This window comes from Dysidea avara, chromosome 6 (assembly GCF_963678975.1).
Source record: "Dysidea avara chromosome 6, odDysAvar1.4, whole genome shotgun sequence".
Lineage (NCBI taxonomy): Eukaryota > Metazoa > Porifera > Demospongiae > Dictyoceratida > Dysideidae > Dysidea > Dysidea avara.
In genome coordinates, this window is record NC_089277.1 from 11,553,203 (window position 1) to 11,571,010 (window position 17,808).

At 37.2% G+C, this 17,808-nt stretch overlaps 4 protein-coding genes across 6 annotated transcripts; 2 read left to right on the plus strand and 2 right to left on the minus strand.

The window, feature by feature from the left end:
- On the plus strand, positions 1-2,446 carry LOC136258197 (uncharacterized). The gene is made up of 6 exons (XM_066051521.1): positions 1-100; positions 148-310; positions 376-835; positions 882-984; positions 1,030-1,329; positions 1,387-2,446. The coding sequence occupies exons 2-6, from the start codon at positions 166-168 to the stop codon at positions 2,386-2,388; spliced, it is 2,010 nt and encodes a 669-aa protein (XP_065907593.1). The 5' UTR covers positions 1-100; positions 148-165; the 3' UTR covers positions 2,389-2,446.
- Positions 2,397-4,689, minus strand: LOC136258198 (ATP-dependent DNA helicase RecQ-like). The gene is made up of 3 exons (XM_066051523.1): positions 4,334-4,689; positions 3,328-3,610; positions 2,397-3,279 (listed from the first exon to the last, which is right to left on the minus strand). The coding sequence occupies exons 1-2, from the start codon at positions 4,605-4,607 to the stop codon at positions 3,333-3,335; spliced, it is 552 nt and encodes a 183-aa protein (XP_065907595.1). The 5' UTR covers positions 4,608-4,689; the 3' UTR covers positions 2,397-3,279; positions 3,328-3,332.
- On the minus strand, positions 2,475-3,128 carry LOC136259232 (putative ATP-dependent DNA helicase Q1). Its single transcript, XM_066052719.1, has one exon. It carries the CDS (start codon positions 3,126-3,128, stop codon positions 2,475-2,477), a length of 654 nt encoding a protein of 217 aa, XP_065908791.1.
- Positions 4,690-4,992: 303 nt separating the features above from the next.
- Positions 4,993-17,129, plus strand: LOC136258201 (NACHT, LRR and PYD domains-containing protein 14-like). Of its 3 annotated transcripts, XM_066051527.1 has the most exons (5): positions 4,993-5,123; positions 8,065-8,361; positions 10,202-10,267; positions 14,175-16,764; positions 16,816-17,129. In XM_066051527.1, exons 1-5 carry the CDS (start codon positions 5,084-5,086, stop codon positions 16,844-16,846), a joined length of 3,024 nt encoding a protein of 1,007 aa, XP_065907599.1. In that variant the 5' UTR covers positions 4,993-5,083; the 3' UTR covers positions 16,847-17,129. The 3 variants fall into 3 exon arrangements, with proteins under 3 accessions (XP_065907599.1, XP_065907600.1, XP_065907601.1); XM_066051528.1 differs by lacking the exon at positions 4,993-5,123 and having other exon boundaries at positions 8,219-9,092; positions 9,148-10,267; XM_066051529.1 differs by lacking the exon at positions 4,993-5,123 and having other exon boundaries at positions 8,219-9,092.
- Positions 17,130-17,808: the final 679 nt, after the last annotated feature.

Genomic DNA, 17,808 nt, shown 5'->3' on the forward strand with positions numbered 1-17,808 from the left:
ATGTCTGCCTCATCAACATCCACTATCATTGATGATCTTTCATGTGGTCATGATGACGAAGTATTGGCTTGGAGTAAGAAGCTACTAAGAGCATTTTCAAGTAAGCAAGACTTCCCTTTTGTTAATGGCGATTTAATTGAAGTGTAGTTGACACAGCCATCAGATATGACCAGTTTTGAACTGGCAAGTGTTGCAAGCATAGAACATGACAAGAGTGATGAAGATGATAATATCTATGAAGTTGATAGTATTGTTGCACCCAGTGATGTTTCATATTTTGATGTTGATGAAGAGGCTGATCAATGTCAAGGTACACTTAAAGATATTGACCCAACTCTTGAACATTACATAACATATATATTTGTTATCTTTCAGGTATTGACATGGATGCTGATGAAATTAGTGAAGCTACCATCGCTGACTCTCGTCAGGAAGCAAGGAAGGAGAGTCATCATGTACAAATCGAAGCTCAGGATGCATGCAGTGATGCACATGGTCACCACATGGAGAGTGGTGTTAATGGTAGTGATATGAATTCTGGTACTGTTACACACACAAACACTGCTAGTGCAACTAGTCATCCCATTGAGGGAAGCTGCTATGGGTTTGCTATTGTTGGCGACAACATTGATAAGAATGTTAGACCCAGTTTTCAAAGGGAGGACAGTAAGACACAGTCACTTCATTACTTCCACTCGTATGCAGTTAAAAACCGTGTGGACATTTCATCATTGTCTGATACTCCATCTAGTAGTATGATTTCACCAGATAAAATATTGCCATCTGCTATGGATTTCCAGGCACTGATTAAGGACTTTCAAGTTTTGGTATCAAGGTTCGTATAATACAAACTAAATTGGACTGTTTATTTTTTACAATAGAATGCTTGTCCAGCACATGGAAAGATTTAGAGAAGAGAAACATTGTGTAGAGTGGCACATACCATCACGTTATTCCAAGGAAATGTCAGCTGAATCAGAAGTGGTATGACATATTATTACAGTATTTTTAAGTATGTATTTTTGTTAGGTCGCACTTGGAGTTCAATTAAAAAATGAAGCCAAGGTCAGTGACATGTGCCACATTGTTGATGAGCTGAGCAAGTATGTACCTTGTGAAGAAGTAGTTGAAAGTCTTACTGTTGGTGGAGAAGATTTTAGTTGTGATAAATCCAGATTATTTCAGCTACTTCTTTTTGGAGATCAACTGACCATTGCCAGGGCTCGTAGTGCTATATTGTTGCGATGTTTCCACCCAACTGCATTAAGCAAACTTAAAGGGTTTGTCCCTACAATTGTAGATTGGCATGCAAGGCAGTGCTTCTTAACCGTGAGTGAATTAATTGAATTGATGTCACATTATTAGGTATATGCAATAATATTTCAGGCAATTTGGGACAGATTGTATGACACAAAGTCTGCATGTGACAAAGGCTCACTATTTCAGCTGCGGAATGTTTTGAGCCGATCAGCAATCAGTAAAGACCCAGAAAAAAATATGAAAGCACATGAAGATTTTTTTCTAGTGATTTTGCATTCTTATATTGTTGTTGCTACTGAAGAGTTGCTGAATTTGGAGCCCCAGAATAGATATACCTGCCTAGATGTTGCCAGCAAAGTTGTGTCCAAATGGGTAAAGTGTTTAATCCCACCGTCCCACTCCCCTGAGGAGAACAGAGCATCAGAAGAGACCAGAGCATCAGGAGAGTCAGAAATTCCCTTATCATCCCAGCCAAGTAGAGATCACATAGAGATTTCATCTGGTACATCATATGCAACTGATCTTATTACATTAGGTCTTTTGTGGCATGGATTTCATGACTCTGTTAAAGAGGGAGATGGAGATAGAATTATGTTGTACTGGAAATTTTTATTACCTATTTTCCAGCAAACAAATCATTACAATTATGCTGGAGAAGCGTTTAATTTCTTAGCACAAACTTTGTATTTGTCTCCTCGCAAGTGTGCTGAATTGAAGTGGAGCAGAACCATTAATAAACATGGTAGACCAGGCCAGAATATACCATGCGACCTTCACATGGAGCATCTCAACCGGCGACTTAAAATGGCAATACAAAGTGCTGGAGCAAATATAGTTCAGCCATCTACCATTCAGCGTTTGGCAAAATCAATTGGCCCTGTATCTCATGTATGTCAGCAGTTTGAGAAAGAACTTGGTATGCTGGCTAACAAGGACTATCATTCAACACCATCTTTTAGAAAAGAATTTCAATCAATTGTCTCCATACTAAAATCTGAAGGCTTGTTGTCGGACAACTGTACTCAAAATTATGCATCCTTTAATAAAGAACCACTTTTTCAAAGCCTGAACTGGACAAAAATTGAAAGCTATGTTAAAGAAAAGATTAATAATTTGGAATTATATTAAGTGAATAATTTATTGAACAGTGTATATATCAAACAAAACAAATTACAACAGTACTCAATTATCAAGCAGTATTATTGTTACATTAATTACTGCGAATTAACTAAAGCACATAAATCACAACACTGATCAGCTTTTATAGGAGTTGAGAGGGTTTCCCCAAACAGAAAATTCTTGAATAGTAAAGATCTGCGGCATGTTCTGGTATTTAATCCATATTGTTGCATTTCTTTAGTGATATTCTTTCCAGGGTTTCTATAGTACAAAATTGCTTCTGCAGGGTCACCATTCCGTCCAGCTCGACCGCTCTCTTGTACCAAATCTTCTAACAGATTGGGTGGTTCCCAGTTAATCACCCTCGCAATGTCAGGACAGTCAATCCCCAGACCAAATGCACTTGTTGCTATGATAACATGGAGCTTGGTCTCCTGCTGGCAAAATTCATGAACAATTGCTTCCCTCACCTCTTTCAAAGATCCTGCTGTAAAATTATCCACAAGTCTGAATTTTAAGACATCTACAGGTAAACGTGGCGGCTCAGTGATATTGGGGCCCAGTGCCTTCATTAATAATGAGAATATTTGAGCACACTTATTTACTGTTCTGCAGAAAATCACTGTCTTTTTGACAGAAATTCTTTGTTCTATCAACTCCCCAGCAATTTTAGAACACAAATCTTCAACTTTAGTACCTGTCTTTACTACATATTTTATGTTGGCACGGTTGGGATGCAAGCCAATCATTTTATAAATTTTTTTAAAGGATAACCTGTCTTCTATAGATGTCAATGTCTCTTTAGTTGCTGTGGCAGTTAAAGCCATCACATTGATACAGCTGGGAAGTACACTGCGTAGATTTCCTAGCCTTGAAAAGGCTTTCCGAAAATCATCACCCCTGCAAATTAAACAGCAGTGAACAATGAGCTATCTACTGTGTGCTTACCATATTCATACACAGTGAGCCTCGTCAACTACAAAGGCAACCATTTTGTCCTGATAAACTGGCTTCCGAAACATAGTCCAGAAACACCTATTTTCCAACAGACTTTCTGGGCTAATATACACAAGCTGTATATCTCCATCTATAACTCTCCTAATGGCATTATCATCTGTCTGTGCCTCCCCGACAAACTCAACTGACAGTCCCTTAGATGCAATTTTCTGCCGCTGGTCCATCATTAATGATATTAATGGGCTTACAACCACAGCAATACTGCCTTTACATCCTGCAGATAAAGCATTATTAACTACACAGTGAATAATTTTGGTTGTATACAATCACTGCACTGGGACTGGTGGTCTCAGGTTTTTCTCTTCCTATCACAACTGGTTGTAGCTATTGTTACATTGGAATGTAAAATATGCAGTGGAACTGGTTTCATGTAGTTAGATCACTCCCCTCAAACACACAAACAAAAGAAAGTAGTTTGGCTGTGCCAGACTGGTTCATCTGTATAGCTATTCATCAGTTACCAATAGATAGAAAAGTGAGGCATACATCTACTTACACTGAATTTTGATCGAATGGCCATTACATTCCTTGATACTAGTAGTCTAAATAAACATGTTACCCACAAGTAAACCTAAAATAATGGCAGTCATGCATCACGGTTTACATTATATGCTGAGAGAAAAAGGGTAAATGAACGAAATCAATAGACTTTCATTTTAACTCCGTGAAATAGCTAGCGGTAAGTGTTTCCGCACAGAACTCCAGATTGATTATCAAATGATATCAGCTCAGCAAAGTTGCTATGCTAATTGTACATCATAATGCACAGGAATTAAAGTATACTCAAGTTCCAAATGCATAATTTGCATTTCAATGTAGCTATACCGCATGGCAACAATTTGACCAACTACTTGGTAAAAAAAACCTCAGTGCTTGTATACACCTTCCTCCACACACACTCACACACTGTTTAATTTATTGTTCCAATGCTACATACCCAAAAAATAGTCGAAGGCGATTGGCAAAACAGCGTAAATGGCCGACTTGCCGTATCCTGTGGGCAAGGACACGAATGTGTCATTCCCCAGCATAAATGAATGAATTGCCTCAATTTGTTTCGGTTTCAGAGGAAAATAACCCATATCCTTCGCGGCTCGAGAAACAGAATCTTTTATCGCGGCTAGGTCCCTTGCCACCTGCATCTCCGCTCTATTAAATAAGCAGACTCTAGCGTACACTGTGCTTGTATCAAAAGGAAGTATACGTTTCATGACGACAACTAATTAAACACCCCGAGCACTAGCTTGGGGTGTGAAAACAAGTTTGCCTATTGGTTCTGGACCAGACCCTATTTCGCAGTAGGCGCTTATAATCTCTAATCGATAAGCGCCGTGACGGAGAAATAGCGGTCTGGCCACGCGAGACTAGTCTTGAAGCTTGCCCCATTGTTAGCACGTATTGTCACTGAGGCTCGTATTTAAGTTCACTATTATGTATTATGTACTGTTTCATATTTTTATAAACATAAAAAAACACATTGTAGTGATCGTGAGAATGCGTGAGAATGCAGGACGTACCCGGCCACACGTAATGCTTCATATACGGAAGTATATAGGAAATGTACGGAACTTTGCAGTTTCAAGATTAATTCAGAATGAATATTTGAGATTTCAAAGAGGCTGTACGAAATTTAGGACGATCATTGGTTGCCAACCCCTCGCGCCATTCATTGCCGTAACTACCAAGAATGACTTCCAAGGATATTTCAACGAGTATACCTCAAACAGGTCGGTGTACTTCGATATTTTGTGCTGTTCTCGCTATGTTGTATTATCCACGGCAACAAGAAGGCGTACACAAAAGGCAAAGCCTGTACAAGGTGTCCGCCTTTGTAATTAGATAGCGTCAGCAACCGATTATTGAGCAAGCTTCGTCTTTTAGCTAACTCATAGCTTGGTGAAGGTAGGTCCAGTATTATATAAAACGCGGCCATCTGCTTCACAATGAAACATATATTGTCCAATAAGTGGGGGGATAATTACTCGGTTACTCTAAACTGGCTCCGTTGCTGTCTTTCCTTTTCTTTGTGCGTTCTGCTATCGCATGTATCCGTGGTGCTCGGTCATCATCAGGTCACTTTGACAGAACTCCACCTCCAATGGATCTAGTTAGGGTGGAGTCACGTCTAAGGAACTGATTTTACTTAAAGTTTTGTTTACTGTAGCTACTTGTGTGTTGTTATTACAATTTTATACTTTCAAAAAAAAGGGGGGGAGGGGACACACAGGCACTCACTGTTGGTAGATCTGTGACCACGATCAAATTCAAGTCACAGGTTGAGACCATCAAATTTGTGCCAAGTCAATGGTCAAGGGAAAAAATTTTCAACCCACACTTGAAAAGTACTGAAATATTGTTGCTAAATCGATACACTGCAACCTTTACCATCGATAGCAAGTTATTAGAATAGCTACAGGGAAGGAGGCAGGAATGTTCAAACCCTATTATTACAAGTACTGTATTTATCCATATTAAAACTGGGCTCTAATAAATGCCTGGGCTCAAATACACGCCGGGTACTTCATTCCAAACTACAGAATTCATGCCTGGATCCGTACAGACACTGGGGTATAAAAAACTTCTATAATTCTAATAAACGCTGGAGTCTCGTGCTGTACAAGAGTGTATATACTGGATAAACACACTTCACCTCGTATTTCATTGTTGCAAAGTGAAGATCCCTACCGTAGCACAGTAGGGATATAACACTTCTTATTGTTTTACTGTGATTTAATATTGTGCAGCTTCTTTCAGTACTTTTTATCGATGTGCTATGGTCCTTAGTCTAGTTGAAAATTCCTAATTTTTGTGTACTTGTTTGTTGTAAAATACAATTATTATGACTGGTGAACCCACGCATACCACATCAAAAGAAAGAAATCCCCAGTTATATCAATTATCATCTGTAAAGTGAAGTATCCTTAACACTTTATTTTCAGCTACAGTACCACTCAAATGTAACGTCTTCTTGCGAAAGCGCAAGTGATTAAAAACCTTGCTAATTGAAGGGTGTGGCACCCATTTCACTTGTGAGTATTCATCCCGTTTCATTTGGGATGAATACTCACAAGCGAAACAGGTGCTATACCCTTTAATTAGCAAGTTTATAATCACTCGCACTCTTCCGAGTTGATGTTATATTTTAGTGGTACTGTATGTTCAGCCTGTTATACAACATTAATAATCAAGAACTGTTCAAAAAGCACCTCTGCAATCCACGCATACCGCATCAAAAGAAAGAAATGGTGCCTTGCACCCCAGTTATATCAATTATCGTATGAAAAGTGAATTATCCATTATGCTTTGTTGTTAGCTATCTTCAACCCTTTACACAGCGGTACAAATCAAGAACTGTTTGAAAAGCACCTCTGCAATCAAAGTAACCACTATGAATAATATGGCCGATTTCCATTATAAAGGGAAGCCATCACATGCTACCACCAAATCGACACTTTTTGCTGTCAGCAAAGATGAATGGGACACAAAGCAGGACACTGATATGTCCATGAGGAATGCTTTGTATGTACTGCGGTATGCCAAAAGGCACCAGTCGGGCCGAAGCGACGTCGAACAGTGAAAAAATCAAGCCCGTAGCCTTAACCATTATTGAGTTATGCTTGTGTGAAGGCATTAGACAGTCAGTTACTTAGTCAGTCAGTTACTCAGTTACTCAGTTACTCACTCAGTCAGTCAGTAAAAAAAAAATTGAAATATTTTGGGTCGATCTGAAGGCTTGTTCAGGCTTAGTTTTACCTAACCAATAATGCCTCATTGTCATCTGGGAAAGTGAGACTGGTTTTGGGCAATGTTTTTTCATGAGACACACCCACGCTTTTGTGGTCCCTACTATACAGTACTATCATACTGAATGATGATAAATAGCTAATCCGTAAAAATGAAATAGATTAATGTTGGAGTTAACTGTACCAGCAATTTCATGTATTTTATGAAAAATCCTGTATAAACAAAACATGTGTAATAAACATAAAAATGAAGTTTTATTAAAGATGCCAAAAATAATATGTACAACATATTTGACAAAAGTTTTGGTGTTGGCTGTCCTTGAGCTATAAAGTAATTGTTGTCCCATTTGTGTAGACAAATTTGGTTTTGCTGTTCTGCATGGTCAGGAATCATCAACTACTCAGGTACCTATCATTGACTACACTGCCATATATAAATTTACCAGGTGCTAAAATGCACTGCATCTGAAAACTCTGCCTTATCCTACAAGTCAATGTGTAATGATGTACATGGCCACCAAGTTTCAGATAAGTCACGTGATTGGAACAAGAGAACCAGTTTAATGATACATGAAATACCTACCTTTATCAATATAATAACAACGAAAACTAAGCACATGTCTTTATAATTTTAACCTTCTTGAAGATTAAAGAAACAGTACAAAAACACACACACCTGGACCTGGATAGTAGAACACCATAAGGTGATTTCTTACTGCCTCGTGGCAGACTGTGATAAACACACACACATGCACACACACACACACACATACACACACACACACACACACACACACACACACACACACACACACACACACACACACACACACACACACACACACACACACACACACACACACACACACACACACACTCATGCTCTTATGAATGGTTTTGTTTATCTAATAACAACTTTACACAGGTTCTGACCATCCTGAACTAAAGTACCTGTATAGACATGTCAGAGATTCAGTTGCAGTGAAATGGAGAAACATTGGGGTAGAATTGTTGGAACAGAAAGACATAGAGAAATTAAATATAATAAAGATAAACAATGCTGGGGATACTAGTGAATGTTGTGGAGAGATGTTGCAGTTATGGCTTTGTAGACAACCCAAGGCATCTTGGAATCAGTTGATAGAAGTTTTGAGAGCTCCTGGTATTGAATTGAATGATGTGGCATCTAAAATTGAGAGAATGTTGGTTTCCTTTGTTGAAGGTAACATTGTTGTTATGTGATATGTTTCCTACAATTGTACTTAAGTATATTGATCTGGATGAGATCGTGTTTAACTTATTTTTGCTAAAACAGGGGCATACACCAAGAGCATTTGTGGCTGAGTTAGGGAAAACTGGTCTTGTCTCCCATGATAGCTGATTGAGTTTTTGCCACAAAAACACAAAATCACATGAATATGCCTATATCAAGTTTCATTGTCAAACTACCCTAGAGTTAACCAGTCAAGCCATGCAGTAATAGTTGGCAAGAGCAAATAATAAATATACTGTATGTAGATATTTGTAAGCTTTCTCACACAAGACTTTCAAGCTTGCAGTAATGACCGATGTAAATTTGCAGATAGCAACACACAATGTGAAACAATCATAGCTGTTACTACATAAACCCCTCCCCTCATTTGAAAGCTGCTTATATTATCTAATGTGCATATTACGTAGTACCACCTGTAGAAAAATCTGAAAGACTAGAAGTCTATGATGGTTGACTGCACTCTCCTCCAATAATAGTCTCATGAAGCAAGACTGTCTTTCCTCTTTGTTGTTGGGTAGGGAGTATATTTGCTATTGGGAGAATCTCCCTACTCAATCTGTCTGCAATCATTCCAGTCACCACAGAAAGTATGAGTTTAAATGTAGGGAAGCCATTACTCTACCATAAACCAACACCTTGGGCTGTCAGCAAAAAGAAATAGGACAATAAGGAGGACAAAGGTAAGTCTATGATGTGCGTACATTGTACATATACTGTAGGGTTCCACCAATACAGAAAAATACCTACCGATCCGATACTGATACCTAGCAGTAAATTTTCACCGATACAGATACCGATGCCAATAATTTCCATACAATTTACACACCTCTAAAGTTAGCTATGTGTGACTGCTCATTAGAATATTTTATTTGCAGTGACTGTTCTATTAGAGTATTTCATGCAAACTTAGTAAGTAGCAGTTGTTCAATGTTTAACAAAGCAATTCCTGTACCTTTTGTGCTAGAATATTTCTCAACACTATTTCCAGCCTGTTATACCTTACGTTTTGCTAGCATAGCATTTATGATGATAGTTATGATGACGATTGGAGCGAGTGGATATTAATCGGTATCAGAATACCTAAATAACCGATACCGATCAATACCAAAAGCCCAATATCAGCTCCGATATGATACCGATCCGATTATTGGTGGAACACTAGTATACTGCAGTATGCCTAAAGGTACCTGTTGGGCTGAAGCAACATCAAACAGTGAGCCTATAGCCTTAGCCATTCATGAGTCTGAAGGAATCAGGTAGGAGGTCACCTACACGTGAACCTGATTCCTTCAGACAAGCACGTGTCGAGAACAGCTAAGGATATGGGCTTGATTTTTTCACTGTTTGATGTTGCTCCAGCCTAACAGGTACCTTTTGGCATACCGTAGTACGTACAATGCACACATCAAGTAAAAACTAGTGAAACAAGGGAGGCTGCCTATACCTGAAATTATACTAGTTTAATCCCTGATTCAGTTGTGAGTATAGACTGAAGTACTGAGGGATTTCCACTAGTATATCTTCAGGTGTAGATGATCTCCCTTGTTTCAATTTCTATGATCCCTAATCTACTTAAAATTAAAATTCTTAATTTTTCTTTGTTTACTTATTTGTAACATTTATAGTATTACTGGTAAACTCACGCATACTGCATTAGAACAGAAAGAATGGTGCCAGGGCCATACCTCCAAGATTCCTAATATACAGTTCTATCGTGTACTGTATGATAAATGCCTAGTATATTATGGAAAGAGAGAAAAGACTGAATGTGTTCTGTTGTAATTTGCAGATTCAGTGTCTACTCATGAATCATCAGATGGGAAGCCCTTGGTGAAAAAGATAAAAACTGATGAAGGTATGTATTGTGACTAACTGTCTGGTTACACTACAGTTACTTAGAAATGTAATATATATTAAAGAGTAATTACATATATGTATAAAGTTTATTCATCATAACTAAAAATTTAAAAAAATAATTAGCTGATGCATTTTTTGGTGGCACTCGTGAGCAATGTAGTCTATGCCTAAAGGGTTTTCATGGTTACCTAGTCTTTAGTTTTGTGAAATGACCTACTTTCTTTTGTACCTACAGTACAGGAGGGTGTATTATAATATATTGACATGACTCCACCAATAATATACAACATTAATCTAAGTTTTCCTTGGCTCTTATGGCTTCTTACCTTGTAGAACAACTGTATGGGCTCATTTTAAACAATAAAAGATGGATGTTAAACGGCATCATGGGTGAGCCTTAGTGTGAGGCTATCCATGTTGTTACTAGCAATTTTGAATGGGAGTGGTTGTTCTATTTGAGTATTTGATTTAATTGTGGTGTGACAGGTGTGTTATATGTGTCACTGTATAATGGTTGTTCGTTTGATGAATACACAACTGTCTTTAAGCAAGGAAGATAATCAAAGCATTATACAACTGTTTATTTGTAATATGTCATAATATTCCTACAATCATTAGCTAATGACGGTGCAAGCACTATATAATTACAGCCTGTGTGCAGCTGACTATATGTGTAGCAGGAAAGTTAAATAAGTAACCATGCTATGCACTTTCATAATAAATGTACGACCTTTCATATTTAAATTCTTGAGTGCTACGCACCGAGTGTGTGATAGCAGGTGAGAGTCCATGGGACTGTAAAAGTTTGGTAGAAACATCAGTACCATATTACTATGTCTATACATTGGGGTTCACTGTTGACAGAATTGTTAGCCAATGTTGAGGGATACCAGTGTACATTTTAACAACTTTCTAAGTTGTTGTTGAGCCTTAGTGAGCCTCCCTAGTAATGTTTGCTTCAACTGTGTCTATGGGATCATAGTACGTATTTAACACTGAAGAAAATTCAGTTATGAGAATATGTCTTATCCATACAGGCTATGTAAAACAGCTAGGTATTTTGTTTGATAGAGGAAAATTGTGACCGAATTTGACAAAACCAGGCTTCCACACACATCCGGTTTTGTGGCTTTGAGAGATCATAACTCAGCGTAGAAATATGGAATCAGCTTCAAATTTTGACCTGTCATTTTGTAATGTTATAGACGCATTGTGTGAAAATTTCAGGTCAATAGCATGCTGACAGGTTTTGTTATAGTTGGTTAAAGTTAAAGAATTACATATGTGTGGAAGCCTGGTTTTGTCAAATCCAGTTACAATTATTTTTGCACTTTGGATAGCAATGATGGCTCATTTTGCTGGCTGCTCGTAGATGTTTTGATGTTAGAATCCAGAAACTGATGAACCTCCAGAACTGTGCTCCTAAGTCTACCAAAATAATGAACTGAAATATACTATATACAATGCATGTGTTTGAAAAACTTTATATGGTCCTCAAGGTAATGTAAAGTACCAAACAGGACCAATTTAAGGCTCTTCCTGACCACAATATAGGGAATTAGTAAAACACGGAATAACAGAATTGCGGAATAACGAAATAAGCAAAACTTATCTTTGCAGATTGTACAAATAGTTATATGCTCTATAGTAATTATACTTTATTTACCTTGTAACAGCTCTGCATGGCGCAACATCAGCGATGAATAGAACAGCAGCTGGCGAGCATTAAATGGGACGAGCACACAACCAATCACCCTAGCACAATCTACCTTCGCTAACTTTACTTACCTACACTCTTGATTCAAACCTGAAGAGTTTTGAAATCCATTTAAAGAGTAAAGACACACAACCACTGGACTTCCCTACTGAACTCTAGTGTGACTCTAATAAATTCGGTCGTATGCACATGAAGGGTAGCTAGTTTAACCTAAGAATAGAACTAGATCTTGGTGTTTTGTAGCTAGATCAACTAAGGAGTATAGATAAGTAAGGGTAGATCGTTCTAGGGTGATTGGTTGTGTGCTCGCTCGTCCCATTTAAAGCTTGCCCAACTGCTGTTTAGCTATCCGTCGCCGTGGCGTGCCATTCAGAGCTGTTGCAAGGTGTAAATAAAGTATGATTGCTATAGAGCATGTAACTATTTGTACAATCTGAGTTTTGCTTATTTCGTTATCCCGCAATTCCGTTATTCTGTATTCCACGTTTTACTAATTCCCCACAATATATGTGAAACATAACCCTGTGATTTCTGGGTGTTTTGCTGGAGAGGAATTGAGCCGAGTAAATATATATATTTGACTATTGAGAAGCAAAGGGCTAAATCTCCATTCCATGACATTGGGGTTGGTGTTCAGTCCATCTTGCCTTCCTTCCTCTATGCCTATAGGAATATTTTAACTAGTGGAGATCAATACAATTAAAAGTGCTGAAACACTGAGGGATCATTTCCTGAAGAGTGTAAATGTAACATAGGGAATAAATTAGCATGTCAGACTTGTCAGTAAACAATTCTTCCTTATTCCAGCACTTTTATTACATTGATGATCCCTATTAGCTTGTGAACTTCCTTTACTTAGGCCAATACACTTAATCAAATGGTACAGTCGTACCGTTTAAGTAGAGATCCTGGTGAAATTTTCGAGTGCCACCCAAAGTTCTGCCTTTAAAAAGCATCCTAGAGATATCATACGAGATGAAAATCACTTTTACAGAATAGTACTAATCCATCTAATGCATAAAACAGCATTAAATACAACAAAACACTTACAGGTGGCCGGATATAGATTTTTTTTTTAAATCGCCAAAACTTGAATTTAAACTGACTGCCTGACTGACCACAGTCGCAAGCGTAGAGGCCTAACAAAGCAGTGCGGCCACCATTTTATGCCACAATGACAAACTCATCAGTGGGATGTGCCTTTTGGGGTTCTGATGAGTGTGTGCCCTCTACGCTTTGTCTTTTCTTTTATCTTTGCTTGTCTTCTTCTTCATCCAATGAAACCATATCGAGGTGTTAATTTTCTGTATTAACACTTTTTCTAAGTAGCATAATAGACGCCACAATATTATTTAAGGCACTTAGACTACGCGCTACTGTACGGAGGTACTGGTACTAGATAGCTTTCACGATAGGTCACAAGATTATGCTCATTGTTTATTCTACACATTATGGATCTATTGATTGAGACATACCCCTTTAATGCTAGCTATATATCAGTGACCACACACCTTCAAGTTGGAAGGCTGGCACAAGATACTCTAACAATCGATTGAAACAATGATGACCACGCCCACTTTTGGGCAAGCGCACATCTTTGTAGGCTGACTCGAGATACTCTAATATAGCAGTCACCCTAATGAACAGTCACATGTTTATAGCTAGCTGTATGTCTTAACAAAAACTAAACAAATTAGTACATTAAAATTATAAATTTAAAAATGAAGTAGGGATCCAAGCGATAGAAAGTAGTGAAACAAGAGATGAACGATGGTAGCTATTACAGCATAGCTCGGTGGGAAATCCCTACTTTGGCATTGAACACAAAATAATTGCTATACCATGCCAAAGTAGGGATTTCCCACCGAGCTATGCTGTAATAGCTACCATTGTTCAACTCTTGTTTCACTATTTTTTATCGCTTGGATCCCTACTTCATTTTTAAATTTATAACTTTTAATGTACTAATTATTATTAAGTTCCATTTTTCCGTTTCTCTTATATTTGTACCACTGGTGGCTGAGTACAGCCATCCAGCTCATTTTAACTAGCTAGAACAGTCTAAGAAAACTGCATTCTGAGTCATAAATTAAGATCTGCCCCCACACTGAGTATTGGAGAATGAGAAACGGATAATTAAGGTTATGTGGTCTTAACCATAACATGTATGGTTTGTCTGCTTCCACAGGTTCAGGTTTGGTACAATGCAAAGATCACTTGAAGTCATGTTATCTTAACCGACCAATGGAACCTACCAGGTGGTCTAAACTGGGAGGACCTGCACTATACTTTGATATTGCTATAATAAAGTCAAGATGTTTGAAAGATAGATTTCGTGAGGAACATGCTATGGGTCTAGTTAAGGACAAAATGGATTATGTCACTGTTGATGATATATTAACTGCTGGACATCAAAAGATCATATTGATTGAGGGAGATCCTGGAGCAGGTAAAACTACAATAACTGTTAACATTTGTAAACGATGGGCTGAGGGTGAATTATTGACAAATGAGTTGATGTTTTTGGTACCACTTCGTGACAAGTACTACCAGAAGGTGACCAACCTGAATGAACTGTTTGATGCCCTCAAGTGTTCTGTATTGACAGAATATGCTGAGCAAAATTATGGTAAGGGATTGGTGTTTATACTAGATGGATGGGATGAGCTCCCTGACCACTTACAATCGCAATCTTTCTTTCATGACATCATCTTTAAAAAGAGTGCACTTACTTGTTCTACCATCATAGTAACTTCTCGACCCTCTTGTTCTGATCACATAGCTGAGGTAGTACAAGATCACTATTACCAGATACTGGGATTTACTCCACAAACTGTTAAAATTTACATCAGAGAATATTTCAAAGATAATTCACAATCTGTGTCGTCTTTGCTTGAGATTTTAAAAGTTCGGGAATATCTTTGTCAACATTTTCATATTCCCATTACTGCAGTCATAATGTGTTTTGTATATCATAAAAGTGGTAACCAATTACCAGAAACTTTATCCAAACTTTATGAGAAGTTTGTACTGTTGTGTGTTCATTGCAATGTTCCTGAGAGTTTGAAGAGAAAATTTAAAAGTTTACATAATATACCTGAAGAGTTGCACCCATTATTCAGTAAACTATGCAAAATAGCTCTCAGAATGTTAATCAACAAAACACTAGTGTTTGATGGAGAGGAGTTGGAATACGAACTGAAGCAACTTCATTTTACAAGCACAGATGTATTTGGACTGTTAAGTGCTGAACATGTTACTAATGAACTTGCTGAAAAAGAAATTCATTACAGTTTTATTCATCGTGCAGTACAAGAACTTTTAGCAGCCATGTCAATATTGGAATCAAATAGTATAGAAGACACAATTGACAAACACTTTCATGAAAGCTCTTATTTGATAAATGTGTTCCCTTTTGTGTTTGGTTTAATGTCCAAAGTGATGTTGAGACCTTTAGGTAATATTCTAAGACAAAAGTTTATCCAATCAGATAGAAGTGATAAATTACTCACCACCATATTGTACTGCTTGTTTGAGGCACAAGATGAAATGCTTTGTTGTGAGTTTGGTCAGGTGTTCAGTGAGAAGAATGATGTCAAGTTATCATTAAGATCAGATTTAGAGTATCGTTATGCTGCTTATTTCCTGTCTGTATGTGGATGTAAACAATTAAATGTAACTGGTCTAATCCTAACTGACACTCGAGTTGAGGTGATGGGTCATTATTTATGTAACACTTTAACTGAAATAATATCCTTCAATTGTGAGTGTTTTGACCTATCAGAAAGAGGGATAAAAGTAATGGACAAAATTCTTATCTGTCAACAAAACTTCAGTTCACTGAAGATCAGTTTATTTACAGTTCCCTCCCTAAGTTGTCTTAAAATCATGTGTGATACTATTTGTAAACACAATCTATCCATTACTATACTTTATTTGTTAGATGGTACTATGAGTAAAGATGATCTAGACAGTCTTGGATGTCTTATTATCACATTGAAGTATCTTGAGTGTTTATCCATTAGATGTTCATATGTTGAAGGAGTGTCTTTGAACTCTTCAGATTCTTTCTCTAATGCATTGTGTAATACAAAATCACTGAAAGAGTTTGAATTTGGTATTAATTCATATGATGACAGTAAAATGATTAGTAACATCTTGAGTCAAAATAGTAGCTTAACAACATTACATATAAATGATGTGAAAAATGCTGATCATTTGATTATCATATTTGATGGCTTGTCATCAAACAAAACAGTAACAAGGTTTATTGCACATCCATCATGTGTTTGTGACTCTATCACATTAGGGCAGAGTATTGAGAAATGTATAGCAAGTAATCAATCATTGACCAGGATTGGCTTTACTGACTTGCTCAGTGTTAGCTCTATGTGGTCATCTTCACAAGTATGCTCCATCTGTACTGGTCTACAATTCAACAACACTTTAGTAACACTGAACATTTCTAGTTGCTACATAGACAAGACAGCCAGTGATGCTGTGTGTGTCATGTTGTCACTAAACACATCATTACAACATCTCTTCCTTAATCCAGTCCACATGGAGAAACCAGAAGCTGTTGCTATAATTGACACTTGTAATACTAACACTACACTGGAAGTGTTGTCATTAGCTAAGTGGCTAGATAATTATGATGAGAAGGTGTTCAATGAGACATGGAAGTTTGCTTTTTCTACTGATCAAGAAATTGATCACATCTTGGATCAAGTACAGAAATCTCGACAAGACAAAAAGAAGCCAATCCTGAAGGTTATCTGGTTAGTGTCAGTACCATACATGTTGTGTTGTTATGGTTTTTGTTTGTGTAGGGAATTTGAGGAGTATCTACTCCAGAAATGATCCTAATGTGATATATTCATGCAAGTATGTACTATAATTGTGATTTATAATTACACAAATATGTAAATATATTTTTTTGTATGCATACACTATTTTATGTGGAACAAATACAATTGTTTGATGTTTCACTAATTGTATGACTTGGTCACCAAGCAAACAGTAGCTTACATTTTTTCTATTAATTTTTTTATAAGATAATGCAGTTATTAAAAATACTTATAGTAGTTTGTGATGTTTAGTGGTGTTCTATATCACTTAGATGGGTAGCATGTGTAAACCGTAATAAAAGGAAACAGTTTTATGAAGTGTTCTAATTATTTGAAACTCCAGGTGGGTAAGTAGAATTCTAGAGAAACAGGAACAGGACATGTACAGGAATAGGCCAGTATCAAATATGCCAGCATAATAAAAAGCATATAGTGGCACCTCTCTTATCCAGTCTGGTACATACTACTGTCCAAAGCTCAGAAATGTCCATAACTAAGAAATGTATACTAATATGCTATTAACAAGTAAACAGCAACCTTTAGGCTCCCTCCTTGTGCTTTCATCCAACCCAAATTTCATTATTGTCAATAGACTAGTGAACATGCCTGGATAACAGAGGTTCCATTGTAATAGGTTGGAGTTCTTTGTCAACATAATGCTGGCATATATATATTAAGTGGATATTTCAAACTATGGAGTTTAATTCCATGAAAATAGATTTATTCTCCCTAATAGAACAATATATAGTGGAAACTGCAATGGAGCACTGGAATGCTGCATTGTACATAGCTCCTTTGATCGATTTACTCTCTAACAGAACAGTCACTTTGTTGTGACATTTAGCATTCACTGTTTAAAATGTTCCACGATAGTTGTAAGAAATGTTGTTAACCTAGGAACATAATTCAAGCATAATGGGAACTGTTACACTGAAGAGGATAATATGTGACCAGATTTTACAAAACCGATCCAAA

What these genes read in the sequence shown, in the direction of transcription:
- LOC136258197 (XM_066051521.1), top strand. Translation starts at nt 166, where the DNA reads ATGACCAGTTTTGAACTGGCAAGTGTTGCAAGCATAGAACATGACAAG. An exon ending in AGAGGCTGATCAATGTCAAG is followed by an intron (nt 311 to 375) that starts GTACACTTAAAG and finishes GTTATCTTTCAG; the next exon opens with GTATTGACATGGATGCTGAT. An exon ending in TTTCAAGTTTTGGTATCAAG is followed by an intron (nt 836 to 881) that starts GTTCGTATAATA and finishes TTTTTACAATAG; the next exon opens with AATGCTTGTCCAGCACATGG.
- LOC136259232 (XM_066052719.1), bottom strand. Translation starts at nt 3,128, where the DNA reads ATGATTGGCTTGCATCCCAACCGTGCCAACATAAAATATGTAGTAAAG.
- LOC136258198 (XM_066051523.1), bottom strand. Translation starts at nt 4,607, where the DNA reads ATGAAACGTATACTTCCTTTTGATACAAGCACAGTGTACGCTAGAGTC. An exon ending in CGCCTTCGACTATTTTTTGG is followed by an intron (nt 3,611 to 4,333) that starts GTATGTAGCATT and finishes CTTTATCTGCAG; the next exon opens with GATGTAAAGGCAGTATTGCT.
- LOC136258201 (XM_066051527.1), top strand. Translation starts at nt 5,084, where the DNA reads ATGACTTCCAAGGATATTTCAACGAGTATACCTCAAACAG. An exon ending in GTTGGTTTCCTTTGTTGAAG is followed by an intron (nt 8,362 to 10,201) that starts GTAACATTGTTG and finishes TGTAATTTGCAG; the next exon opens with ATTCAGTGTCTACTCATGAA. An exon ending in CCAATCCTGAAGGTTATCTG is followed by an intron (nt 16,765 to 16,815) that starts GTTAGTGTCAGT and finishes TTGTTTGTGTAG; the next exon opens with GGAATTTGAGGAGTATCTAC.